The 27,009-nt window shown below is 45.7% G+C and overlaps 1 protein-coding gene and 1 long non-coding RNA gene across 3 annotated transcripts in view; both read left to right on the top strand.

Annotated features, from left to right (window-relative positions):
- Positions 1-19,125, top strand: part of LOC136792891 (uncharacterized) — a 103,283-nt gene extending 84,158 nt beyond the window's left edge. Inside the window, exons 4-5 of the long non-coding RNA XR_010837473.1 lie at positions 18,849-18,892; positions 18,963-19,125. This is a non-coding gene — a long non-coding RNA (uncharacterized lncRNA). The remainder of the gene's footprint in view (positions 1-18,848; positions 18,893-18,962) is intronic.
- A 3,135-nt stretch (positions 19,126-22,260) lies between these two features.
- HEY1 (hes related family bHLH transcription factor with YRPW motif 1) lies at positions 22,261-26,433 on the top strand. Of its 2 annotated transcripts, XM_059042427.2 has the most exons (5): positions 22,261-22,864; positions 23,131-23,206; positions 23,355-23,438; positions 23,719-23,800; positions 24,695-26,433. In XM_059042427.2, the coding sequence occupies exons 1-5, from the start codon at positions 22,776-22,778 to the stop codon at positions 25,276-25,278; spliced, it is 915 nt and encodes a 304-aa protein (XP_058898410.1). In that variant the 5' UTR covers positions 22,261-22,775; the 3' UTR covers positions 25,279-26,433. The 2 variants fall into 2 exon arrangements, with proteins under 2 accessions (XP_058898410.1, XP_058898411.1); XM_059042428.2 differs by lacking the exons at positions 22,261-22,864; positions 23,131-23,206; positions 23,355-23,438; positions 23,719-23,800 and adding an exon at positions 24,167-24,236.
- The last annotated feature ends 576 nt before the right edge of the window (positions 26,434-27,009 follow it).

The following is a 27,009-nucleotide window of genomic DNA, read 5'->3' as shown; positions in this document are numbered from 1 at the left end:
CTTAGTTCTCAGCTCTGTGTCTTCCTGCTCTGAGTCCGAGGAGAGGCTGGTCCAAGAAAAGGCGAGATAAGCAAAGGAGAGGAAAAGGAGATTCCTTTTGAGCCTAGAGCAGGCCTGGCTTATTTCACCTGATCCGAGCAGAACCCAGGCTGGAGTAGCCTGCCATCTGTTCTGGTCTCTGGCTCTGAGGGATCGGCCATTCAGAGATCAACTGCTCTTTAAAGAGTGAGACCATATACCATTCACCACTTGGCCAGTTCATCCATGTCAGCCGTCATCCTCCTTGGGGAATAGACAGGAGGGGATGACAGAAGAGAGGAAGGTGGACTAGAGCCCGTGTACAGGACGATAATCATTCCTACCTTACAGCTGCAGATACTAAGGCTCAGAAGTTTCCGTGGCTTGTCCTGCATCACGCAGCTGGGCAGAGCTGGTCCCAGTATAGTAGCTGCATCTAGTTGCGCCTTCTGTTTGACCTGCAGACCTGCAATGCATATGGCGCCTTCCACTCCTTACTTCCTACCGAGACTCACACGCTGAGCAGACGGCACACACTGGGCTGTTGCCACTCAAGAGCTATGAAGTGCAATAGAGGGAATTGGGAGGATAGCTCCTTGTATGCAGAGGAGTTAAAGGCACTGAAATATGAAGAAAGATCTCAAGGAGCTAAACAGATGAAACTGGGTACTTACTTATTAGGAGAGCTAGGATATCAGGCTGTGAATATTGGAACGACAGAAACCCCTGGAATAATGAACTATTTAGCAGGGGATATGACGAATGAGTGAACAACATGAAGTCAACACATAAATTGGATAATCAAAATAACTAAGGAAATAACTTCTTTTCTTTCTCTGGTTACTGTACAGTTGAAAGGAATAAATAAACTTTAGGGAACCGACACTCTTAAAAGTCATGTTTTCAAAACAAAAATCTCATTGCAATGGAATGAAGTAGGAGGACAAATGAAATTTCAATCCCAGATGAACTTACCAGCCCATTTAAATAAACTTTGAATAAATGCTTCTTCTTTCAAATATTCCCCTATGTCCCCCGTCAAGGCTTTAATTCTTGCCCCATTAAGCCTCACTAGGCATGTTGAGATGGCCTCTCGTTATCTCCCTGCCTCAAGATTCTCTAACCACTTTACCCTCCACATGGCCATGAATGGTCTTTCTAAACCATTCCCCAGAATTATACTTTTAAACCACGTGACCTAAGAAGACTTATCAGTTAGTCCTTTTGATATTGCAAGTAACAGAAAACCTGACTCAAGCTGCTTGAGTCCAAAATTTGCTTTCTAGGTTCATGTAATGAGAAGGTCCAGAGATGGGAGAATTGGCTACAGCATGGTTTCATCCCGTGGCTCGGCGGTGTGACCAAGGACCAAGTTTGTGTCTCCCTGCTACGTCTCCCGTTGTACCAGCTTCATTCTGTACTGAGGCTGGCCGGTCCTGGGCTTGCAAGAAGAAGCCAACAGCTTGTGGGACTGCGTGCTTCCCTGAATACTTTTAAAGGCAGAGAGTGCCGTTCCAGAGCTGGGCAAGGATCCTTAGATTCACGTGATTGGATAGGCCTAGGTCACAAGCCCAACTTTGAACCTATCTTTGTGGCCAGGGGAATAGCAAGTGTTGACGGGTTTAAGGAAGCTCCTGTGCACTTGGGTGTAGAGTTAACTTCACCTGAAGTACTGGGGTTGAATAGGGATGGGAGATTCCAGAACAATTATGAGGATACAGGAGAGGCTGAAACCCGGGTGGGCCTCTAGAAACTCTCCACATCTGAGCTACCAACCATCCATCCTGTCTCAACTCCCACCATAGCTACCTCCTTCGCCTACCCTGTACTCAGCCATGTGGGACTATTTGGGGTTCTCTGAATAAACCCTGCAATCTCCACCTCTAAGCCTGCTCATCCTATTCTCTAATTGAGAATATACACTCCCCCTCACTCCCCCGGCATTTTGGATGCTTACTCAAAACCTGCTTTTCCAAGATGCTTTTACAGATCCCCAGCTAAATAAATATTTCTCTTCTCCATTCTGCAATTCATCTTCTTGTCCACATTAGCAGCTGAGTGATTCTGGACAACTTACTTGACCTCTCTGAGCTTCAGTTTCCTCCTCTGTAAAATGTGGAAAATATTGTACTAGTGCATGTGCCAAGAGTTGTTGTGAAGATGAAGTGAATGCATGTAAAGCTCTTAGAACAGTGCTTTGAGCCTGGAAAGAAGCAATATATGTTATCATTTTTATTTTTGCCTTTATATACATACCAGTGAGCCTTGTGGTAGACTGACTTTGTGCTTATCTCTTCAGTAGATGGTGAGCTGCTGGAGTATAGACTAAACATACTCATCAATATATATTAGACTCACTTAACGAATATTTTTAAGCACCAATGTGTGTCAGACCCTGTGGTACGGAGAGCAGGACATGCTTGTTGTCTGCCCTTTTAAGGCCTAGAATGTTCCCAGCACAGAGCTGCATTTCTAGAGTCTAACTGAGATCAGAACTGATAGAAAGAACCATTTCCTGGTGAGGTGGCCCTCGTGTTTCCGAGTGAAGCCAGGCCATAAAGGCTGGTGAGAACCGTAACTTTGGCTGAGGATACGTCACGTAGGGGGTCACCGCAAAGGCAGCAGGCAAGCCATGGAAAGCCTATATCATAGATAAGGATGTGAATGAAGTGACATGACCACAGTGAGGTGGTTTTGACAGCCCACTTGATGGAAGACCCAAAGGTTAGAGGAGCTCAGAACAGAGGATTGCTACCTGATATGCCTTTTGGGATGGGCTGAGGCATGGCGGCACTCACTCCAGATCTGCCCTATGACATGACAAGGAAATTCTTGCTGTGCCTGCCGTAGTCTCATGCTTCCACTTTTTTTTTTTTTTCTTACTTTGTTTTCAGGCCTATTCCAACGAACCAAGGGATGCTGGAAATAGGAGGCTTTGCAGTAACTCAGATGAGACCTGCATGGTGCCTGAACGAGATCATTATTAGTAATGGGGATGGAGAGAGGTGTGTGGATTTTGAAATATTTAGGAAAAAGAACAGACTGGACTTGCTGATTGGTTGGATGTGCAAAATATATTGGTGAGGATGATTTCCACTGCTTATAACTGACACCCTTCCTCATGCTGGCAAAAACAAAGGAAATGTATTCTCTCAAATAATAGAAGACTTAAGGATAGGACCTGCTGTAGGGTTTGTGACTTCAGCAGCCCAGCACTCCTTGTCTTTCCACTCTGCCACCTACAGCATTGGCTTCATCCTAAGGCTGGTTTCCCATCACATCAATAGAAGGGGGATGGGATGGGGGCAGGGGAAATAGCTTCTCTTCTGAGAAGTCCAGAACAAGTCTCTTCCCAGGTCTCTTTGGCCTAGATTGACTTAGACCTGCCCACCCTGAAGACATCAATCACCAGCATGGGACAGGAGATTACTACAGTGGACTTACAGTCATAAGAGGGGATTGGGGGAGGAGGCAGGTGGAATGGATGTTGTGGGGCGGGGGCAGCCACGATGTCCACTAGCTTGGGCAAGTGGGTCATGGTAATGCCCTTTACTGATTAAGGAATCTGGGAGGAAGAATTGGATTGAGGAGAAGATGATAAGCTTATTTCTAGACTTGCGTCCCAATGTTTGCTCTCTTAGTAGACAAGTCCAAAGGAGACTTAGGTCACTGCAGAACTTCTGAGGACACATCCTTAGTTAAGAAGAGTATGGGCCCAAGAAGCTATACCCTTCTCTAGGAGCTTCCTCCATTGCCAACCCAGATTCTATCCTAGCTGCGGTAAGGATGGTCCTGCCGCACTGTGGCAAAACCACGTGTGAATGTTTTTCTGCTTCCAAGGGAGTCCTCAGTTAATTGCTCCTTATTCAGTCACCCCAGCACCATGCCCCAAACTCAGATGGGACTGTGTATGAGTAAGGTGTTTGTGACATTTGTTGTCACTTGGTAATTTTAGGTTTGCTGATGCAATCTTTAATGAGCTTTTTTCACCTCCCTAATGCTGCTTCTATGATTATTCTGATCCCATGAGGAGGTGGGAGTGTGCTAAAGACATTTACTTGAAATGCAAGGTCTAGCCTATGTATGGTGTGTTTGTGATTCACAAGTAAGGAGTAAAGAGATTTTGGGAAGCAGCATAGTTTAGGGATTAGGAACGTAGCTGATGGACTCAGATTGCCTGGGTTCAAATCTCAGCTCCACCACTACAAGCTGTTTGACCTCAAGCCAATCTTACTCTGTGCCTCAGTTTCTTCAGCTGCAAAGTGGGTTTGATTATGATGATAGTAATAGAATCAATATCACAGGCTGGTTAGTAAGTTCATTATACAAGAAATGCTTACAAAAGTACCTGGCCTATAGGAAGTGTTCTTCACTTGCTTGGTTGTTGATTATTTTCTAAAAATAATTTTTTGGGTAAGATTCTATACCTTTTATCCTTTGGTCAACATATTCTAAACCAAATTGTACACTCGGGTTTTGATTAGCATGTTTCTCTGTGACACAGCCTGTGTAACTTGAGATGGAATCAAAAGCCCATCCTGGCTGACCTCTGGGCAGGTCAACACCAAGCTGTGGTCTCAGGGGCTTCTCAGGACTTGGCTCCATCTCAGCCGCAGGTGGTCTATTACCTTGTTTAACCGATTACATCCAATTAAAGGGAAGGCCTTAATTTGCCTCTCAAGCACTTATAATCAGCTAAACTGTTCGACATCACTTCCTGATGCTAAGATCTCCTGCTTCCTTTTTCCCATGCAAGAGCAGCAAAAAGAAACATATTCAAATGAAGGAATTTTCAAAGTCTTTCTAAATTTTTACTGAAAGATGGTTTCTCCTTCCCTTTGGCTTTTGATGCATTTATAAATCACTTATGGAACAATCTGCTGCAGCTTTGAACTAAATGCAAATCACCTCTTTTTAAGTCAAAGGACTGCAAGAAATTTTTGTAAAAGAGATTAATGGGAAAGAATTTACATAGGTTTTCTCATTATAAAATAATATATGCTTACTATGGAAATTTGGAAAATGTAGAAAAGTACATGGGAAAAAAAAAAAAAACCTCTATGACCCCAACCAGAAATATCTACTAGAAACATCTGAGTATATTTTCTTCCAGGTTTTCATTCTGCGTATAGATTGTATATAATATAGTTGTGATCAAAGTATGAATACAGTCTGTATCCTGAATTTTGCTCCACTTAACTTTTCCCCACGTTGTAAATTCTAAAAATTTATATCAGTTGTACGTTATTTCACTATGCTTAATTATGCTTTTCTATTATTGAACACTGAATTAAATTATATCTAATATTTTAAATCATTTCCCCCCACTTTTTTGGTTTCTTATTTAGAATGGATTTGAGGCAGTGAAATATGTAGGTCAAAGGGTATAAACATTTTTAAGGCTCTTGATTCATACTGTCTATTCTAAAATGTCTGTTCCAACTTAACCTTCCCATAAGAATGGGTGAGAGTACATTAGCAGAAGGTCACATTTCATCCTCATGCTGTCCAGAGGAAGCTGGTAGGGTTCTTATCTCCTTCCCTCCTACCACCTTTTAAAATGATTGTAATGAAAATGACCATCTTAACCATTTTTAAATGTACAGCTCAGGAGTGGTAAATATATTCACATTGTTGTGAAACAGATCTCTAGAAGTTTTTATCTTGCAAACCTGAAACTCTGTAACCGTGAAAACATGACTGCCTGTTTTCTCCCTCCCCTCAACCTCTGGCAACCACCATCTACTTTCTGTTTCTATGAATCTGACTATTTCAGAGATCTCACTTAAGTGGAATCCTACAGTCCTCCCGAGTCCCTTTTGGAGCAGCATCTCTAGAAATTACTTGCAGAGGGGCAGTCACTCATGAGGGTGACCTCTGTGAGAGGCGAGCATGCCGCCTTCTTCTCCCTTACTGCTACCTCTCCCGCCCCAGGCCCACCTTATTACATTTAAGCTCCATATCAGATTCATATATCCATCTGCCTCTTTTTTTTTAAATTTTTAAAAATTTTTTGTGATATGCGGGCCTCTCACTGTTGTGGCCTCTCCCGTTGCCAAGCACAGGCTCCGGACGCGCAGGCTCAGCGGCTATGGCTCACGGGCCCAGCCGCTCCGCGGCATGTGGGATCTTCCCGGACCGGGGCACGAACCCGCGTCCCCTGCATCGGCAGGCGGACTCTCAACCACTGCGCCACCAGGGAAGCCCTCCATCTGCCTCTTGGATATCACTACTTGGATGCCGCACAGTCGCTTACAACACAACGTGGCCCAAACTAAACTCATCATCTCACTCTATTTCGAGCCTGTTCTTCGTCCTCCAAGTTGCCTATCCCAGTGAATTGCATCATTCATCCACGTTGTATGAGACAGAAGCCTGGAGTCATCCCAGACTCTTCCTAGGTGCCTATTGCCAAAGTAAGTTTGGTCCCCACGTTCTTTCAGTTTCACCTTCTAAATATCTTTTGAACCTGGACTATGTCCCTATCTGGCTCATTTCAGTCTCTTATTGGGTTACTCCTGAACCTGCACTCCCTGCCTCTAGCCTGAGTCCCTTCAATCCATCCTCCAAACTACTGCCCGAGTTATCTTTCTAAAGGACAGATCTGATGATCTTATTCCTTTACTTAAATCTTTTGCATTTAGGATAAAGTCCAAAGGCCTCAACAAGACTTTTCACTCTCCTGCCCCCCCCCAGCTCTGTGCCACAGCTGTGCACACCTGTTTGCTTAGCCCCTCATACTTCATCAAGACCCGTAGGCCTTTTGCACCTCCTGTTACTTCTTTTCAGAAAGTAAGTCCTTTTCTCCCGTACTCTCTCGGCCATTTGTTATTTGCCACTTAAATGTCAGATGAGTCATCCTTTCTCTAGAGGAAGCCTTCCTGAATTCCCCTGCCTGGCTCTGGTGCGCCTCCTCTAGCTCTCATAATTCCCAATGCAGGCTTCCACTTCTGAGTCATCCTTAATTATCGGTTTACATACATATCTGTCTCCTCAACTAGATTTGTAAGTGACTTAAAGCCAGGCTCTGAGCGTTTCATCTCTCCATCTCCAGCTCTAGCCAAGTGCCTGGCACACAGGAGATACTTAAAACATCCTTGCTGGATTAATGAAGTTACTCTTGATCTTCTTCCTCCACCGCTCTGCTACTTTCCAAGGCAAGGGCAGAAACTTGCCTGTTGCTACAGCACATACGTTTATACGAGTCCTTATGAAACCCAGCTTTCCTTCTATTTATAGAGAAGTATTGATACTATTGTATTTTCAAAGTGGGGACTCCCATCGTGAAAATGGAAGCGTTACTAAATCTTAGAACCCAACAAAAAGCCAAGAAACATAGAAAGCAAGTTTTTAGAAAAGTGGGCCCATGTATTTTGTCAAGCTTACTACTGTCCTCTGTTAGTGGTCTCTAACAAATTCCTGCGCCCCTTCTAAAAGCTTAGCACCCAAGTGCACGAAACTCAAAAGCTTCAGTCCAACGACAAGGCACTGACTCAAAAGTCACCACTTAACTGCGTTTCACTCTTCTCTCCCCCCTCTCCCATTGCACAGGGATGCAAGTTCTTGTTTTATTCAGAGTGTGGAAACGGAACACGCTGCAATACCTTTCCTCTATTTTCCCATTCTGGAAAAGACTCGCGGAACAAAACTGTGAAAGTAATTTTGTAAAGCATTTCCTAATCGGGTTAGACGTCTAATGAGAATTTCTCCTTTAACCTTGCTTCTTCCACTATTCCCGCCCTTACTGTCCCCCCACGCCCCCCCCCCGGTTGCCACTGCAATTCAGTGGCATTTGCTCCACAATCAGCATTTCTTCCCTTCCCTTCCCACTCCCACCCTCCTGGGAGGCAGAGAGGGGGGCGCAGAAGAAAAGGGGAGAGAAAGAAGCCCCAAGGAGCATTCAGTCGGCCCGGCTCCCTGCAGGAAGTGATCTTGCTGCTTTTAGGCCAGCCACACGCCTCCCAGCCAGCCAGCAGCTCTAACTAATTAGCACACGTGATGGGAATTGGAAACAAAGTCGCCAACAATAGGAGCGTGGGAACCAGGGCTGCGCTGCAATTACAGCTCCCCTCCCCCCCACCCCCCACCCCCGCCCGCCATCCGCTGCGGACGACGCGCCTGCCGCCCAGGGAGGGAGCCACCGGGGCCTCCCTGTCCCGCGTCCCTCCGGTGGGTCCGGCCGCTCCTCTGCGTCCTCTGCGAGTCTGCGCACAATAGGGGGAAACGTGTTTAGGGAACCTCAGCTCCTGCCAGATCACGCGGGAGGTCAGTTACCCTTTGTTGGGAGAGAGAGAGGGAAGAAAGACGGTCATCAGATAGCCTCCTTGCGATAGCTGAGGGACCCGCCAGTTTAGGGGCGCACGGCCCAGCCGTGGGGACCAGGCACCCCGCCGGACATCTGCAACCAGCGGCCCGGGCACCGCGGGGAACGCGCTCGCGTTTTATTCGACATGGGATAAGTGGTCCCAGCCCTTTCCGCGTGCTGCTGCGAGGGGCTGTTGGCCGGGCCTAAATTCAGCGACGGCAGGGAGACTGAGAACCTAGCGCCGGCGCCTCTAAGCCTCGGTCTCCTTTACTAGCGCCAAGCAGCTCCAGGCGCATGCGCCAAGAGGTCTTGTCCAAGGTTACTTCAGATAGGCTGCTGGAAATTTGCTTCTGACGTTTCCCAGCGCGCTGCCTTCCATATAGAACAACTTTATGGAGATATAATTCACATACCATACTATTCACCCACCTAAACTGGAAGATTCAGTGGTTTTTAGTATATTCACAGGTAAATGCAATCATCACCGGAGTCAATTTGAGAACATTTTCATCTTCTCAAAACAGAAACAGAAACAACCCCCCACCAAAACCCTGTACCCGTTAGCTTTCACCTCCTCTGTATCCCTCCCTCCCTCTCACCTCCCCAGCTCTAATGAACTTTCTCTCTTATAGATTTGCCTGTCCAAGACATTTCATCTAAATGGTATCCTGTGTCATCTTTTGTGACTGCTTTCTTTCATTTAGCATGTTTTCAAGGTTTATCCAGGTTGCAGTAGATACCACTACTTCCTTTTTGTTGCTGAATAATATTCTACTGCATGGACTGTACACACATTTTGTTTATCCATTTATCGGTTGGTGGACATTTGAATTGCTTCCATCTTTTGGCCATTATGGATAATAGTGATGTAAACATTCACACTCGTGTTTTCGTTTGTCTTGGGTAAAAACCTAGGAGCAGAATTGCTCAGCTGCGGGGTCAATTTATGTTTAACTTTTAAGGAAACTGACAAACTGATTCCAAACGGGCGGTAAATTCCGAACCAAGCAATGCAGGATGGCTTCAGTCTCTGCAGATCCTCTCCAATATTTGCTATTATTTGACTTTTTTGCTATAGCCACTCTAGTGGGTGGGCGGTGGTTCCTCAGCTTTTCCAGTGCAAAATTTCTAAAGCCTTTCTGGATGTAAGAACTGGACTTGCGTAGTATATTCTCGAAGGATCATGAATGGTAAGTGACTCAATCAGCTTCTAAAACACAACAGTATCACTGTTTCCAGTGAAAACTGAAGTAGAAAGTAATTATTTACAAACATGTATCTGATTGATAGCAAAGAGCTTGCCAAGGAAGCTCCAGTTAAGAGCGGACTCCATCTGCTACTTCCACCACCCTATTCCCAAATCTCAGCTTCTACTCTCTGTAGCAGACAAGTTATTCTCATAGTATGTGATTAAACATGACCGTGTATGTTCAAAACCTTTATCTGGCGGTAAAACGTTATTCTGGTTTGTGTTGTCCAAACCCAAAGTTATTTTCCTGGAACCAGGGTGTTTGATTAGGTTTTAAGTTTATTTAGGTATGATCATAAATTCTCATTTATAAGAAACTGCTTTTATAGTAACAGTTATAATGTACCTGTTTACATGACTAGCTGCAGGTCAGTAAAGGGACGGGCTACCATGTTACACTAAAAAAGAATTCAGACAGTAAGTTGCATTTATAGCAATGAAGGGGTGGGGAGGGGTGGAGAATCCCTTCCTGGCTTAACCCAGTTATTTCTCAAATTCAGAAATGCCTGCCATAATCTTCCATTTATTTCAATGTAGTATTTTTCTTAAGCAAAGATATATATTGCATATAATGATTAAAGCAGGAATATATTTGGAATATGGTTGGAAGAGGTCCTATTTAGCCAGACAAGCAGCAGATGTTACAGGTGAGGCATGCATTGCATTCTCACCTTTGCTTGATTTGACTGTGATTCTCAGTCTTGGCTGCACTTTGGAATGTTTATGCCAAATGCCATCCCAGATGAATTAAATCCCAATGCCAAGTTTTTGTTGCTTTTCAGGGGGTTTGGGTAGGGGAGGCTAACTTCAGTATTTTATACCAGATCCCCCAATAGATTTCAAGGGCAGCCAGGGCTGAAGTTGGTCTGACCCATGGTCCTCAAAGTGTGGTTCCAGGACCAACAGCATAGCCACCTGGGAACTTGATTGAAATGCATAGCCTTGGGCCCAGCCCAGATTTAGTGAATTAGAAACTCCAGAAGAGGGTCCAGCAATCTGTGGTTTAACAAGTCCTCCAGCTGATTTTAACGCGTGCTGAAGTTTGAGAACTGGTCTCACTAGAAATGCTCCACTTTGGCTCCACGTTGGAATCCCCTGAGAACTTGAAAAAATGACCGATGCCCGGGTTCCATCCCGAGATATCTGATTTGGATTCTTGGAGGTGTGGTATAAGAATTGGGATTTTTTAAAAAAGCTTCCCAGATGATTCTAATATGTGGCCAAGTTGTAAACTATAGATCTAAACAAGCGATTCTTAAAGTGTGGTCCCGAATGCCTCACCTGGGAATTTGGACTACAGATGGTTGTGTCCCTGCTAGATCTACTGCATCAGACACTCTGCGGGTGGTGCCCAAGAATCTGTGTTTTCTGAAACCCTCTATGTGATTGTGATGCTTGAAACCACTCGTCTAAACAGCATAGTTCTAGGTCTGAAGTTGGGATATGTATATGTATGTAGGGTGACTCAGTTCCACACAAAACGAGTAGGTCCTGGAGGAACACACTTTCTCTTTATGTAATTCATATGTATTATTAAGTTCTATTATTACCACTGTAATGTTCACCTGTTTTTTAAAATTATTTTGCCTTTGTGGATTTGAAGGATGATCTCCTTTATGCTTTTACCTTCATTTGCTCATTTCTTTGGGCTTCAGAGGCCTGGACATTTCATGTGACATCAGGGAAACAGTGGCTTCCTTTCTTCTCTATGGAGCCCTTCCCATGGGAAACTTATTTTGAGAATGTAGGCAGCGACTTTCTTAAAACAAACATCAAACCATTATCACAACCAACAAAGCCATCCCCAAATTCAAATCACTCGATTTAGGAATTTAACATATATCCTGAATTAATTAGAAGAGTACAAAGTTCTTATCATTTGAAGCAGCCTGGCTGATTTCAAAGATACATACTGAATACTGTGTATCTCAGCATGATCTTTTGATAGACTTGAAGCCAAGCAACTTGTTTTCTCCTCAACTGTCCTCTATTAGAGCCAAGTTTCTTTATGAGCAAAGACAAATGGTGTTCTAGAACAGTGGTTCTTAAAGGGTGGTCCTTGGATCCGAAGCAGCAGAACCGCCTTGCCCTCCAGGTAACTCTGATGCATGCTACAAGTTGAGAACCACTTTCTTGAGCAAGAAATCTGGGAATGATTCTTGACTCATTACCTGGCAGGGCAGTATTCTCTCCATCCAATGACATGCCAAGTACTGCTTGATGTTCTTTCAGATTTCCTCTCCCTTTTTCTTTCCCTCCCTGAAACCATAGCCTTAATCCAGGTTCATTCCCAGAAGATGCCCAGCTCTGGGATTTCTTTCTTTATGTGTGTATTCTTTTTGTGTCACCTCAACTACGGGTAAGGAGGATTCAAAATCGCTCCCTTCTGTTTCTGAAACTAACTAGATTATCTTATTCCGTTTCACTTTCTTTGTCCTCGTGAGCATGGTAATCATTTTTCACTGGACCATCCCTCTGCTGCCTTTTCCTTACACTCTGAGGCCCTCTTCTCCCGACTATGGCACAGACCATCACACCCTCTTCTGTTTTCTCTCCTAACTGCACATATGCCACAAATACAGGTACAGGAATAAAGGCAGCAAATTGCTTTTGACCCATGACATTGAAGTGTCTCATCCTGCATGATTCTTCCTTCACTCACCATCCGTCAGCATATTCTTACTCTCTGTTTGCACTTAAAATGTGGGTCCAAGAGACCAGATTCTATGAATAAACACATGGAGAAAGCAATATGAAAATTCCTCCTAGGGAAAAATATGAAAGGACTTGTGGATTCCTTACCTGTTGGTCTGATTACAAGGGAGAACAAGAGAGAAAATGCTGACAAAGATGACACTAGGATGTGCTTTTGTTCAGTTTTCTCTAAGGTTTTTGTGTGTCCAGTTCAAGAAGGAAGAATGTTTACGGTCTATAATATGGTACCTTTTGTAGAAAACCCTTAATGCTCAACAGTTGTAAAGCAAGATCTTGTGTGTGTATGTGTGTGCATGAACACACACACACGTGTTTTAAAAGGATCTAAGTTCACAATGATAAAATCCAAAGAATTGTTAATGAATTCCTCTTGCAATGTACTCTACTCGCTTTCTCTATACCTCAGTTATTAGAAGTAATTCTTGGCAGAAACTCGGTAAAATAGAATAGAGATATGCTGTCCCATATAAGTGCTTTGTAGCTTGTCAGTAAGGATTGAGTTTTGGGGAAGGAATAGAAGAAGGTAATATTTATAAATTAGATAACATTGATTTAAAAGTTAATTCTCCTAGTCAAATTTCAAGGAAAAAAATCTCAATAAATGTTACATATCGGCAATAAGTGGTACCAGGACAGTAAAAGAAGTCTCTGGGCATGTTTTAAGTTTTTGTGTTTTGAACAGAAATTTTAGAAACAAAGAAGGTTTGAATAAGAACTATAAACATTTAACATTGGCTGATAGTAGAGTGAAATTTTGCTTAGGGTCACCTATATAAGGAGTACTTAAATTCCGTAACACTTTTAGGTTTGCTTAACACGTACAAAACATTAAACAAACTCTTAAAACTAGGTGTGAAAATTCACTAAGAGTATTTTACAGAGGACAAAAATTTTAACTCAGAGCTGTAGATTCTCAGAAAACTACACTTGGAGTTTGGGTACTTTGGTAAAAACTTTAAAAAAGCATTTAAAATATCTCTTATGATAATTGTGTACAGACTGAGGCAATGACGTGTGACGACACACATAAGCAAAGACTAATCAAGCTGTCTTCAATGCTGAATACATTCTGCCTTTTGCAAATTAGGGCATGTGTTTAAACCCTATGAAAAATTCTGCCAATTCATCTTTCTGTTTCTATTACTTATTTTTTCCAGTGGGGAAATACATTAATTTTATTCTATATACTATGTTTTATCATTACTGAATACAATATGACAAACAGAAAACCTAAATAGCCGAAGATAGCTAAGTATTTTATAGTGTTTTTAGATGGTAAAAGAAAAGTTTATTCAATTACGCCTTCTATTAAGATCTGAGGAAGTTGTGTCCTCCAGAGTGTACTTTCAAGGACAGTAAGCAATCTGCCTTCTGCACCTGGGAAGGATGCTCACAGAGGGATGGTCACAGTTGCAGGAAACCTTAGTAGCAGTGAATTCTGGGTATTTGGCATGACAGGTAGATGGGGGTAGAAGGCCGAAAGAGAGAGGTCCTGGGTTCATTCGTCTCATGTGCTAGTGGGAGGGTCAGTAGGGCCAGCTCTCTACACGGGCACCTGCAGCAGAGATAAACCATCTCTTCATTTCATTGTCATCTCACGAGCAGCTCAAAAAGGAGAGGGACAGGAAGGAAGATTTCAGACTGAAAACCCAAACCTCTGTTAAATGGTGATACTAACCAGAAATAGCAAGCCCTTTGCCATTTCTTTGGAAAGAAACTTGTCCTATTTCATTAAAGTATACTTGATAAGGGATTGAAAAAAATCATTGAAAAACAGAAAAATATCTTTGATGCTGTAACAATGGGACCTTTTAAGTGGGAAGAACTTGTGAAAATCTTTTGTTTAGCCCTTTCAATTATTGACAAGTAAAATAGATTTTAAAAGTTGTGAAATAGAACACATCTCTAAAAGAAATAAAATACATGAACATTCTATAAGTTTTTTTTTGTTTGTTTGTGTTTTTTTTTTGCGGTATGCGGGCCTCTCACTGTTGTGGCCTCTCCCGTTGCGGAGCACAGGCTCCGGACGTGCAGGCCTAGCGGCCATGGCTCACGGGCTTAGTTGCTCCGCGGCATGTGGGATCTTCCCGGACCAGGGCACGAACCCGTGTCTCCTGCATCGGCAGGCGGATTCTCAACCACTGCGCCACCAGGGAAGCCCCATTCTATAAGTTTTGAAATAGGAATACCACGGACTGGGTGGCTTAAACAACACAAGTTAAAATTTTCAGTTCTGGAGGATGGAAATTTGAGATCAGGGTGCCAACATGGTCAGATTCTGGTGAGGACTCTCTGGCTTGCAGAAGGCTGTCTTCTCAATGTGTCCTCACATAGCAGAGAGGGAGAGAGCACCTCTCTGAGGTCTCTTATTATAAGGGCACTAATCCCATCGTGAGGGACCCACTCTCATGAGTCATCTAAAGCTAATTACTTCCTAAAGGCCCTATCTCCAAATACCATCACATGGCAGGGGGGTTGTGAGGGCTTCAGCATATGGATTTTGGGGGGACACAGTACAGTCCACAGCAGGAACGAGATCCAAACACCATTCACTTCTTTTCTCTTTTTGTAACTGGAAGGTTGCCTGGTCCCACTAGCCTTTGAGTACAGGCAAGGTCACATTAATGCCCAAATTACAGTGACTCTTAACCCTTCCTGCCTGCTGGGACTTTGTCCCCTTTCTAAGTTCTCGGCCCTACCTGGACAGTGCCTCATTGACGTTCGGGAACAAGTTCACCACTGCCAGGCCCTCCTGAAGACTGCTGCTTTGCCAAGCCTCCAGTCTTCCGCTGGTGCATTACCCTGCACCCTCAGAGCGCCATTTGGTGGTAAGTATGCATAGGGGTGGGGTGAGGGTTGCAGAATGACCCCATCCCAACTTTGCAGCATGTTGTTACCTGGGTGCTGATCAGCACTGGTTTCTTTTGTTTTGTTTTGTTTTTTAACCAGAGTAATCTATCATACAAACAGCTCTTTCAGCCTCTGGTCCTAATCTCTCTACCGAGTCTCAAAATCTTCCCCTCTCTTTTTCTTTTTCTTCCTCATCTCTGCCCTGGGCCCCTGAATCAAAAGGTAACAAAACAAAACAACAACATTCCTTTCAACCTAAACTCACAACTCCAGTGTACATCAATTCAGGCAGACAGACAACTTAGGGGGTTAGCAGTCCACTAGTTTCAAAAACATACAAAATTCCAGTCTGGGGCTCACCTGGACCCTCCCACTACACTCTGAATTTTAATCATTTTAGACTTTTTTATAATAACTATCTATGAACACAAAAGTCCTAAATTATGAAACACTTAGACACAGGATCTAATGACACCGTAGAATGCAGCTGTTGCAGTATTGCATGAATGTCCAGGAAACCTAAGAAAGTAGGCCTCCACTTCCACTGAATGAAACTGGATACGGGTTCTGAGGAGGAGTGATTCACAAACTTGCTTTCGTGACACCCTAAGATTTATCTCATTTATAACCAGAGCTGTCTTGGAAGTGTGAAAATAAAAAGTTTAGTGGAGTTACTTAAATTTGAAAAAAATACACTGCAAATTAGTATTTGAATTATTTTGAGAAAATATGTTATAAATTACTTGCATCTTTTTTTTTTTTTTTTTTTTTTTTTTTTGTGGTACGCGGGCCTCTCACTGTTGTGGCCTCTCCCGTTGCGGAGCACAGGCTCCGGACGCGCAAGCTCAGCGGCCACGGCTCACGGGCCCAGCCGCTCTGCGGCATGTGGGATCTTCCCGGACCGGGGCACGAACCCGTGTCCCCTGCATCGGCAGGCGGACTCTCAACCACTGCGCCACCAGGGAAGCCCCTTGCATCATTTTAATTGAGAAAAAAATACTGTAAACTGCTCTTCGAGGGAAAGAAGGTGTCATGGAGTCAAACCAATAGCAGGGATTCAGATATTACTCTGGGCAAATCTCCTACTTCTCTCTGCCCAGGCTTCTTCCTCTAAAACTGGGAAAAAAATAATAATTTCTCCTTCCTGGGTTATTGTGAGGATTCAATTAATGATAGGTGAAGTTTTTAAAACTGTGCCTGGCATAAGGTAAGCGCCATAGAGTGTTTGCTGTTAAAAGCATTTAAATTTGTTTCAAGGAATTGGTCTCTCAAATGAGTCAGCAAGGAACTGTCAAAGCAAAAGTTATATCCAGAACTCAATAATACTTCTTACTAAGTCACTTTTCACTTATGCTTAATTTTTTGTGGGTCAGTAGTCTTTAATCAAAAGCAAAATGCATCCTTCCTATGCTAGTGAAGAATTTCCCAAAGTCTATTCCTTAGGGATGCTGTTTTAGTAGAATATTAGCAGCTGTTATGTGAAAAAAGGTGATGAATCTGGAAGTGTTGAGTTAGGCACAGGATAATGAGGCTTCTTTACTAACAGCTTCTCAGAGCCATTCATGCTCTCATGTGCCCTGATTGCCAAGAGTTGCCCAGATGTATTTGAAAACAGATTCGTTTATTTACAGAGAGTCTTGAAAGGTTAATGTCCTGTGAAATGCACTTTGGCATTTTTTTTTTTTTTGTGGTACGCGGGCCTCTCACTGTTGTGGCCTCTCCCATTGCGGAGCGTAGGCTCCGGACGCGCAGGCTCCGGACGCGCAGGCTCAGCGGCCATGGCTCACGGGCCCAGCCGCTCTGCGGCATGTGGGATCTTCCCGGACCGGGGCACGAACCCGCGTCCCCTGCATCGGCAGGCGGACTCCCAACCACTGCGCCACCAGGGAAGCCCTGCACTTTGGCATTTTAAATATCCTTTTTTGTTTTTTCTTTTTAAAGGACGGAGTGGCCCATCCTGAAGCAATTCACTAGCAGGAGCAAGAAAACCTACAGAAGCTCCTTCTGCAGGGGCCAAGCCAAACTCCAGAAGCAGCAGCCCATGTTATCACCAGCATAACACAGAAGCAGGAGGCGTACCATTTGTATAGTGTTTTACAAAATGCTTCGTCTCATTTTCCCTTTCAAAGAAACAAAACCAATGCTGGGGGATAATTCTTAATTACAGATGAGGAAACTGAGGCTTGGAGGAGAGAAGTATGGTCACGGGCTCAAGGTCACACAGCCAGGAAAGGGGGACTAAAACCCAAGCAGGCAACTTGGAATCCTCTACCTCTCCCGCCGAGCCACACTGCTGCCTGATGGGATTCCAATTAAACAATTCCTTCAGGGTGAATACAGAGGGTCTTACATCTGACCTCAATTAGGAGAGACGGTAGTGGAAGTGCATTTTTGCGAGGCATGACATGCCACAAGGCAATGTGGCATTTGAGACACGGCCTCTAGAGAAAGTGGGAAGCACGGGGAACAGAGGAAAACTGGCATTTAGTCAGAATTCTGGTCTGACAGTTGTCGGCGACTCTGTCGTGTGGTTTCTGATTTGGTGGGTTCTCACAAAGGAGCCATCGCTGAGCTCCATAAGCACGCAACTTACTCGTGCTTATATTCACAGCACTGCACGCTCAAGGGATGCTCTTTAGAAAGAGACTCAAAAAGCACAACTTTCACTAATAATGAATAGCAGATGCTTATTTTTTTACTCTACTCAGAATAATCTCGTATTCTTCACAAGAAGCACTGGTTCTTTCTCATCTTAAAAGGATATTACTATCTAGAGACACTGTTTTTTAAATTTAATTTAAAAATTTTTTAATTTAATTTTTATTTTATATTGGAGTCTCGTTGATTTACAGTGACACTGTTTTTTAATATAGCCAATTACTAGATGCTTATTTATTCCTCATTAGATGTGTAACGGAGTATCTGAAGAAAACTGAGGGGTAACCTGGTGTTAAGTTTATTTACTCATTGGTAAATCAGGTATATTACTAGTAAATAATAACAGTTGCTGTTTGAGTGCTTACTAATGGCTCAGCACCATGTAAAATGCTTTACATAATTGATCTTTAATCTGTGACAATGGAAAATAATAATGATCAAATATTCCCATTTCACAGAGAGGAGAACTGAGGCTTAAAGATGTTAAATAACTTGCCCGCTGTCATGCAGCTAAGATGTTGATCTGAATACGTCTTTAGAACACACTTGTGAGTGGCTTGATAGGGATTGTGGCTTCCCAGGTCAATGTTCCAGGCCTGACTCAGTGCCCAGTACATAGTAGGGGCTTTATATGAGTTTGTTGAATGAATACATAAACAAGCAAGACCCGGATGTTTCAAACACTGGCTGGCTTCCCGTAAAAGTTGTTTTAACAAAGGCGTTTTGCCTCGGAATGGATACAGCAACTTGTCTAAAAGCCGAGTGAGGCAGCCTCTCTCTTTTCTCTGGGCTGCAGGTGGAGTCGCTGGCCCTCCTGCACACCATTCCCAACACCTTTTTATTCACGATCACCTGCACTCACTAGCGAACTGACGGGAAAAGGGCCTCATTGAGGACACCAAAGTAAGGACCTTCACAGTGGCTAAAGCCCTGATGAAAGGATAACTGACGGTTCATGGCTTCTTCCAGGGCAGTCCCCGACCTGACTGCTGCTGTGTCCCTTCTGGCCAGTTGGCCATCCTTAAGCCTCTTTTTCTTTTTTTTCCTATGCAGTCTCCAGAGTTCACCAGGGGACTGAGCTACTGATTACCACAGTGGTATATATATATATATATATATATATATATATATATATAAATTTTTTTTTTTTTTTTTTGCGGTATGCAGGCCTCTCTCACTGTTGTGGCCTCTCCCGTTGCAGAGCACAGGCTCCGGACGCGCAGGCTCAGTGGCATATGGGATCTTCCCGGACCGGGGCACGAACCAGTGTCCCCTGCATTGGCAGGCGGACTGTCAACCACTGCGCCACCAGGGAAGCCCTATGTTTTTTTTTTAAATTGGAGTACAGTTGATTTACAATGTTGTGTTACTTTCAGGTATACAGCAAAGTGATTCAGTTATATATACACATATACTCATTCTTTTAAAACTTTTTTTCTCATATAGGTTATCACAGAATATTGAGTAGAGTTCCTTGTGCTATACAGTAGTAGGTTCCGGTTGGTTATCTATCATATATAGTAGTGTGTGTATGTTCACCCCAACTTAAGCCTCTTTCATATGGTAATGCTGGAGTTGTGGTGTGAGGATGAGCTCTTTTCCTCTGGAGGGCTCACCAGTTAATCTCCGAGGAAGCACAGCCCAGGAGTGGCCCTGTGGATGAATTCCCAAATCTGGAGTCTCTATCTATTTTGGGGCACCTGGAGCATCTCTTCTGCAAGAGAACACAGAGAAAGGCAACGGGCTGGATATAAATAACTAAACTGAAACTCCACAAACCAGGCAAGGAAATGGGTCTGCATGCAAACTGGAAAAGGATGGTACCTCAGGAGTGATGAATTACAAAAGAGTAACACTCCCCTCTACTCCACACCCACTCCATTGGAAAAGGCCCTCTCCTGAGGGGCTAGGCTGGGTAGCTGCTCCAGGCTGGAGAGGGGGTCACTTTTGCAGGTTTGCCTTGCATACGGGGGGCTGCTAAGTTTAAAGCAGCAGTTCTTTGCTCCGGGCTTCCAGGGATAAATCCCCTCTATGGAGCAGGCCGTACAACACTGGGCCTCGTGCTTTCAGTCCAACTCTCTCCCGTGAATCCACCACCCAAGGTGGGAGGCCTCAACCCCTTCTTTCCTGGCTCTAACTGAACTGCCTCGTTCACTTCATCTTCATCCAAGTCCCTTCCCAAGCTCAGAAAAGGCCTTCTCAGACCTCAGAACGTATCCTCACCCCCTCGTTCTTCCTTATCAAAAGGTGCTTCCAAGCACTGACACGTCTATTAACTATTTGACTTGTGTCCTATCTCCCCACTAGAACGTGAATTCCTGGAGGCAGGGACCATATAACCTTTGGATCACGGTCACATTCTCAGGTCCTAGCACAGTGCCAGGCACATAGAAGACAGTAAGTGTTTGTTCTACGTATGAACGAAGGAAAGTCAATGTTCAGAAGCACAGGAAATGGATGATTTTAATGTAGACCTCAATTTTGACCAAAAATACTGAGTATGGGAGAAATACTTTGTTTAGGTACCAATGTGGGTGAGGAATCCTGAACCTCACTTTCTCTCTTGCTCTCCCCCACCTATCTGTAGCTTGTCCACACCTCGACAAGGCAGCAGAAACGGGGCCACGGCGGGAAAGGCTGACTCACTGTAGATTCTAGAGGCTGGGAAAATTTACAGAACCACAGCGGGGTAGTGGACACACCGACTTCTGGGGCAGGGTGGCCTGTCACTTTGGGGGAAGAAATTGCAAGTCAGAGAAACATCTGGAAGGCAGAGGGGAGTGGGTGGATGGTTTCCTGTGCCTGGACCACCAGGTTCTGGGAGGGAAGAGGCAGGTGGCAATGATGTTCTTGATGGAAGATTGGGGCGTATGGAAAGGAGCATAGGAGGCTGAACTTCTGGTTTTGTGATTATAGCAGACTCCAGAGAGCTCTGTTACCTGTGCCAAGAGCAGAGAAAGCAGATAGTGGGATTATCCTCAGGGGGACAACTGACAAGTGGCCTCTGGTGGAATACCAGGGAGCAAGGACGCCCGGGGCACCAGAAACAACAAATCCCAGTTGGCTGATGCAGGGAGCCAGCATAGACAGGGAAGCAGAGGAGGCCCTTGGGAAGGACTGAGGGGCTGGAGGTGAAGGTTTAGTGGAATAAGAGGTTCAATGAGAGTCAGGAAGTGGCATGACGTGTGTGTGTGGGTGAGAGGCTGAGAAACCAACGTCCATATTAGGCTCAGGCCACTCATTGTGCGGCATCCAAAATGGCACTGAGATCAATAATTAAGGAGGGATAAAAACGGACAAGCAATCTTCAAAGTGAGCATATTTTTGTTATCCTCAACAATATTTATCAAGCGTTCCCTCACTGACGGGATGGCAGCCACAAGAGTGTACTTCAGAGGAATACGAACAGCTCTGCTCCTTTGTCAGGGATAGAGAAGCCTAGATTTCTAAATTCAAAACAACCACCCAGCTGTTTCTACAAATCAGGAACCGGCCCGAGATACACAATATATATTTTTAAAACATCTATCTTCTTGAGGATTTGCACGTAGCACTCGGTACACGCCACGCCACCACCTAGGCCGGATGTGTGTGGGTTGCGCGTGTGCGTCTAGGGATTAAAGACTTGCATCCCCGCAACAAGGGCAGCCTCAGACGCAAATGCTCAGTCCCGCCACCCTGTCGCCCGCTGACAAGATCTGGCCGCCAACGCCTGGAAAAAAATAAAAATCCCCAGGGGCCTCCTCCCTATCCCCCCCAAGTCAGCCGAGAAAACAAGCGCTCCATTTCTCTGGACATTAGATGCACAGGGGAATTCATTCCATCCTGAAGACTGGGAAGCCCCTGCGGAAGCGAGACCGTCTGCTAGTGAGGACATAGCTCCAGAAACCGAAAAAACATTGTCTGAAACCACATCTTCCCCTGCATGCGCCCGGGGCCCTGGGCTGGGGCCACAGTGAATGGCGTCTCGGCGGCCGCTCTCCCGGCGCCCTGCACCCTCCGCGGAACGCCCGGCGCGCCGCCCGGCCAGGTGCATCGGGTCTGGCTTTGCCGGAGGCGCGCAGCTCCCGCCGCCGTAGACGGCGGGCCCGCAGCGGAGATTTACCTCGGCGCAGGGCGGCGGCTTCCGGGGCCGCCCGGCGCCCAGGCTCCGATTACAGGTTCACACGGGGGGCCGGGCCCGCGGCCGCCCAGCCCCGCCGGCGCGCCCTCACGGCCCCGCTCCCCCGCCTGCGCATTCTTCTCCATTCATGCGGACGCCCAGCGCCGCCACCACCACCTCCACCGCCGCCAGCGCGGCCGCCGTCGCCGCCGCCGCCGCCGGCCGCCCGGATTGGCTGGCGGCCGCGGCGCCGGCACTTTCCCACGGCCCGCGGCGCGTGCGGCTCACCGGCGGCGCTGCAGGCGCGGCCCTGGCGTGCGGCCAGCCCAATCGGAGCGCTCGGGGCGGGGCGGGGCCGCGGCCGCCGACCGGCTTGTGTCCCGGCCCGGCCTCCGCAGCCTGCTCGCCGCCGGCCCACCGCCGCCCGCGCCTCCTCCTTCCCCCCAACCGAGGCCCGACAGAGCCCCTGCGGAGCCGACACACCGCCGCCGGGCAGGGGCGGGCGCCGAGGGCGGGCGCGGGCTTCGCCCTCGCCCTTGGCCTCGCCCCCGCCCCGCCCCTGAGTTGCTGCCAATCAGTGGAGCGAGAAGCCGGATTGGCCAAGGGAAGGCTGTTGCCCGGGAGCCGACGCCCCGCCCCTCCGCCCTCTTGCCCGCCCCTCCGCCCCCTTGCCCGCCCCCTCTACTCCTCCGCCCTCCCCAGGGCCCTGGGAAGGGGCGCAGCGTGGGAAAGGGATGGTTGAGTTTTAACCGGAGGCAGAGAGTGAGCCGAACCAGTGTGTGCGGAGCGCGAGCAGCCGAGCGCGGAGAGGCGCCGCTGCAGTTAACTCCTCCCTGCCCGCTGCGCCGACCCTCCCCCGGATCCCCCGCGTAGCCAGCATGAAGCGAGCCCACCCCGAGTACAGCTCCTCCGATAGCGAGCTGGACGAGACCATCGAGGTGGAAAAGGAGAGTGCGGATGAGAATGGGTGAGTTGGCGAAGGCGGAGCGGGAGCGGGAGGCGAGCGCCGGCTGGCCTCGGTGACAGCGCCCAAGGGCCCGGGGCACGCCGGCGCCCTGCACTGACCTCTGCGCATCTCCGGCAGGCCTCCGCCCCGGGTGAAGACCCCGGAGGCTCCTCAAGACCAAGTTGCCAAAAAAACCACAACTGAGTACTGGGAGGGCGTGGGGGAGACCCCTCAGATCATCTACTCTCGCTTAACGGCGATTCCTGTCCCCCCTACCCCCCATTTAGGAACTTGAGTTCGGCTCTAGGTTCCATGTCCCCAACTACATCTTCACAGATCTTGGCCAGGAAAAGACGGAGAGGCGTGAGTCTCTTTACAGTGCACCCTTTTTTTTTGGGGGGGGGCGGAGGTTGTTTTGTTTTATTAATTAACGGGAAGAACCAGCTTTCTTCACTTTGGAATTTACAGTCGTAATGGAAATGTCCCCCTTTGTTTTGCCTGCTTTCTACAGATCATTGAGAAGCGCCGACGAGATCGGATCAATAACAGTTTGTCTGAGCTTAGGAGGCTGGTACCCAGTGCTTTTGAGAAACAGGTAATGGAGAAAGTAGATAGAGCTCTCCGTGTAGCTATCCACGCCTTCAGAATTCTTCCCCTCATTAATCTGAACCTTACCCGTGCCTTGGAAAATAACTGCATTGTTTGTGCGGAGGAAATGAATTCATCCAGAATCCAACATATTTTGGAAGATAATTTATTTTGCTGTTGTCTGTACTTTTATGATTTACAGAGCATACATGTGCATATATATTTTAAGTTGTTCCTCAAAGGCACTTGGTGCCAAATCAGTTTTTGTTTTTGTTGTTGTTCTCTAGGGATCTGCCAAGCTAGAAAAAGCCGAGATCCTGCAGATGACGGTGGATCACCTGAAAATGCTGCACACTGCAGGAGGGAAAGGTACATCTCTAGTCCGGTGGGGGAAGAGCGAATAGGCCAGGATTCACTGGCCAGGATTGGTGCAGTCGCTGTCTTTATTTTTACTGTGTGCTTTGGGGGTAGGGAGAGAACGGTGTGTGGTGTGTGCGATTGCCTGTCAGTGCATTTTCACGTGCGCATAGGTTTTTCTCCAGTGAATTCATCACCCCAGCCCTCTGCAAATTAGGCGTATGGACCTTCTTTTGGAAAATACCTATTACGGGTGAGGTGCCCTCAAGTTGTGACAGCTCTGATCAGGTAGCCCAAACCACATTTGTTTGTTAACCTTTTTGAGAAGAAGATTTTTTTTTAAGTATATGGTCTTAATTTCATATACAAGATTCTTAAAGAATAAGCTGCCACATGACTGTTGAGGAAAGAAACCTGTTGTGGTTAAGTAGAGAAAACCCAAAGGAAGGTGGGAGACAGAGGAGGTCTGTGTGTCTGTCTCCAGCCGGAAAAATGCTTTACTCTGGACCAAGTGCCTAAAAGCTCCATGATGATAACTTACATCTGTGTGTCTAATGAATTTCACTACTCTGTGGTTTTTCTGTCCTTGATGTGTTTTTTGTTGTTGTTGAGGGAAAACATGAAAGGAATGAACATAGTTTCATCTGCCGGTAGGGTATAATTCCAATTTCTGCTTGGCAGTCTCTAACTGGGCTTTGAACTTGCATTAGCAAAGACATACTTCTCATGTTGATTAATGCAAAGATTTTGGTCGACTCCCAAATATTTGGACTTTCAGAAGAGCCCGTGAATGCCGTTTTTTTAAAAAAGGATGTAGATATTTGCCAGGAAGGGCTGCCTTTGGGATTGAAGAAATGCGGGAAATGAGCGAAGCTCTGAGGTTTTTCTTTTGTTCGTTTCCCCAAGGCTATTTTGACGCGCACGCCCTTGCTATGGACTATCGGAGTTTGGGGTTTCGGGAATGCCTGGCAGAAGTCGCCCGTTACCTGAGCATCATTGAAGGACTAGATGCCACGGACCCGCTTCGAGTTCGACTGGTCTCGCATCTGAACAACTATGCCTCCCAGCGAGAAGCGGCAAGCGGCGCTCACGCAGGCCTTGGACACATTCCCTGGGGGAGTGCTTTCGGACATCACCCGCACGTCGCACACCCCCTGTTGCTGCCCCAGAATGGCCACGGGAACACTGGCACCACGGCCTCGCCCACGGAACCCCACCACCAGGGCAGGTTGGCCACGGCACATCCGGAGGCGTCGGCTTTGCGGGCGCCCCCTAGCGGCAGCCTTGGACCGGTGCTCCCCGTGGTCACCTCCGCCTCCAAACTCTCGCCGCCACTGCTTTCCTCGGTGGCCTCCCTGTCGGCCTTCCCCTTCTCTTTTGGCTCCTTCCACTTACTCTCTCCCAATGCACTGAGCCCTTCGGCACCCACGCAGGCAGCAAACCTTGGCAAACCCTATAGACCTTGGGGGACGGAGATTGGAGCTTTTTAAAGAACTGATGCTGTAGAATGAGGGAAGGGAAAGCTTAAAATCCCAGCTGAGCTGGGCTGTTGCCAACATCACCTTAAAGTCATCAGTAAAATAAAAAGGAAGAAGGTACACTTTCAGATAAATTTTGTTGAAAGACGAAAGGTTTGTTGGTTCACTTTTTCTTTTTTAATGTTTTCTTTAATCATGTCATGTATTAGCAGTTTAAAAAAACTAGTTGTTAAATTTTGTTCCAGACATTAAATTGAAATAGTGAATATAAACCAACAAATTGGTGATAGATTTGGACTGTGCCTAATTTACTTTGTAAACCTATCTGTCTAAGAATGATTTCATTTTGCCTCAAAGTTTTGGGAATTTTAACATTTAGTATTTTTGATCTGTTTTTCTCCTTGTATACAGTCTCTTTTTAGAATTAATTTTACAAACCACTATGCTCAATGTTAACATGATACTATTTGTTAATATTTTGACAATTAAGGTGTTGTATAAATGATATTCTTTTTGGGGGGGCTATATTGAATTTTATATTTCTGAATAAAGCGTTGACAAATCAGATGACCAGCTTTATCCAAGAAAGACTAGCTAATTCTCTGCTTCCTACAGCAGTAGGGTGAATGTACAAACCGTCAGGGCCCCTGAATCTGAATGACCAATTGCTGTCGTTTACCAGGACTCACAGGTCTGGCTTGGTTAGGAGAGGTCCCCGTTTGGAGTTGGCAGGGAATAGACAGAAAATGATTGCGTAGAATATGTCTGCATTTACCAGCCCCAAGCAATGCAATGAATTTTTAGTTTCACAGGTCTCAAGTTCACAAATGTTAACATGGATAAGTGATCATGGTGTGCAAGTGGTCAATGGAATAGTCCAGTGGAACCTGTTAAATGCATAACCTAATTCTTCCTGGAGCCGCCATATTTTCTTTTCACTGGAAATTTTTATGTTGTGTTTTCCTTTTTGGTGCATGGAAATGTGGTTATTGAGATACTTAAAAGGGCTTTGCTGCCTTCTATTTGGTTTAATTTGATTTGAGCTATTAAAGCATCATTTTACAGGTTTATTCCTTTAGCAGGTGTAGTTTAAACAACCTCCACTGAACTGGGTTTGACCTCTCTTGTACTGATGTGTTGTGACTAAATAAAAAAGAACAAATTCTTCTCCTGTATATGTCTTACATACTTTAGCCTTTCCCTCTATTGGCTAAGACAAGATAAATTGTCTCTCATTTTCATTTTGCCTGGTCATCAGTTTTCTTATGTTTAATAATTTCATTGTTCTTGGTATTTGTGATTTTGAATAAGGTGACTTCATTATGGTGCAGAGCTTTGGTGTGACTCCCATAAGGGGACATAGTCGTCTAGCTGTTATGTCAGATGATCTGGCCCTAAACTGGCCGTCTATGGACCAGAAACCTCAAATCAGACTGGTAGTTGCAGGGTGGGAGAGAACTCTGATGAAATCATAAAACTGTGTTGACCGTTCAACAAATATTTACTGAGAACATACTGTGTGCTCAGTTCTATGCAGGGAGAACGGAATATTAAATTTCTTTCCTTTCTTTTTTTTTTTTTTTTTTAAATGGCAAAACAAGAAAAGCCAAACCTTGCTATTTCTGAGCCCGGGAATCTGAGGCCGGGTGAGCGATTGCAGGCTGTAATTCCGCACCTGCATGGCTCCAGGAGTCTTTCCTTGTCTGGTTTCCAAGGCATTTGTTTAACCCTTTAGTTGCATTT

Source organism: Kogia breviceps, chromosome 17 (genome assembly GCF_026419965.1).
Source record: "Kogia breviceps isolate mKogBre1 chromosome 17, mKogBre1 haplotype 1, whole genome shotgun sequence".
NCBI classification, from domain to species: Eukaryota; Metazoa; Chordata; class Mammalia; order Artiodactyla; family Physeteridae; genus Kogia; species Kogia breviceps.
Note: the sequence above shows the minus strand (reverse complement) of the source record. Positions and strands in the feature narration are given on the sequence as shown.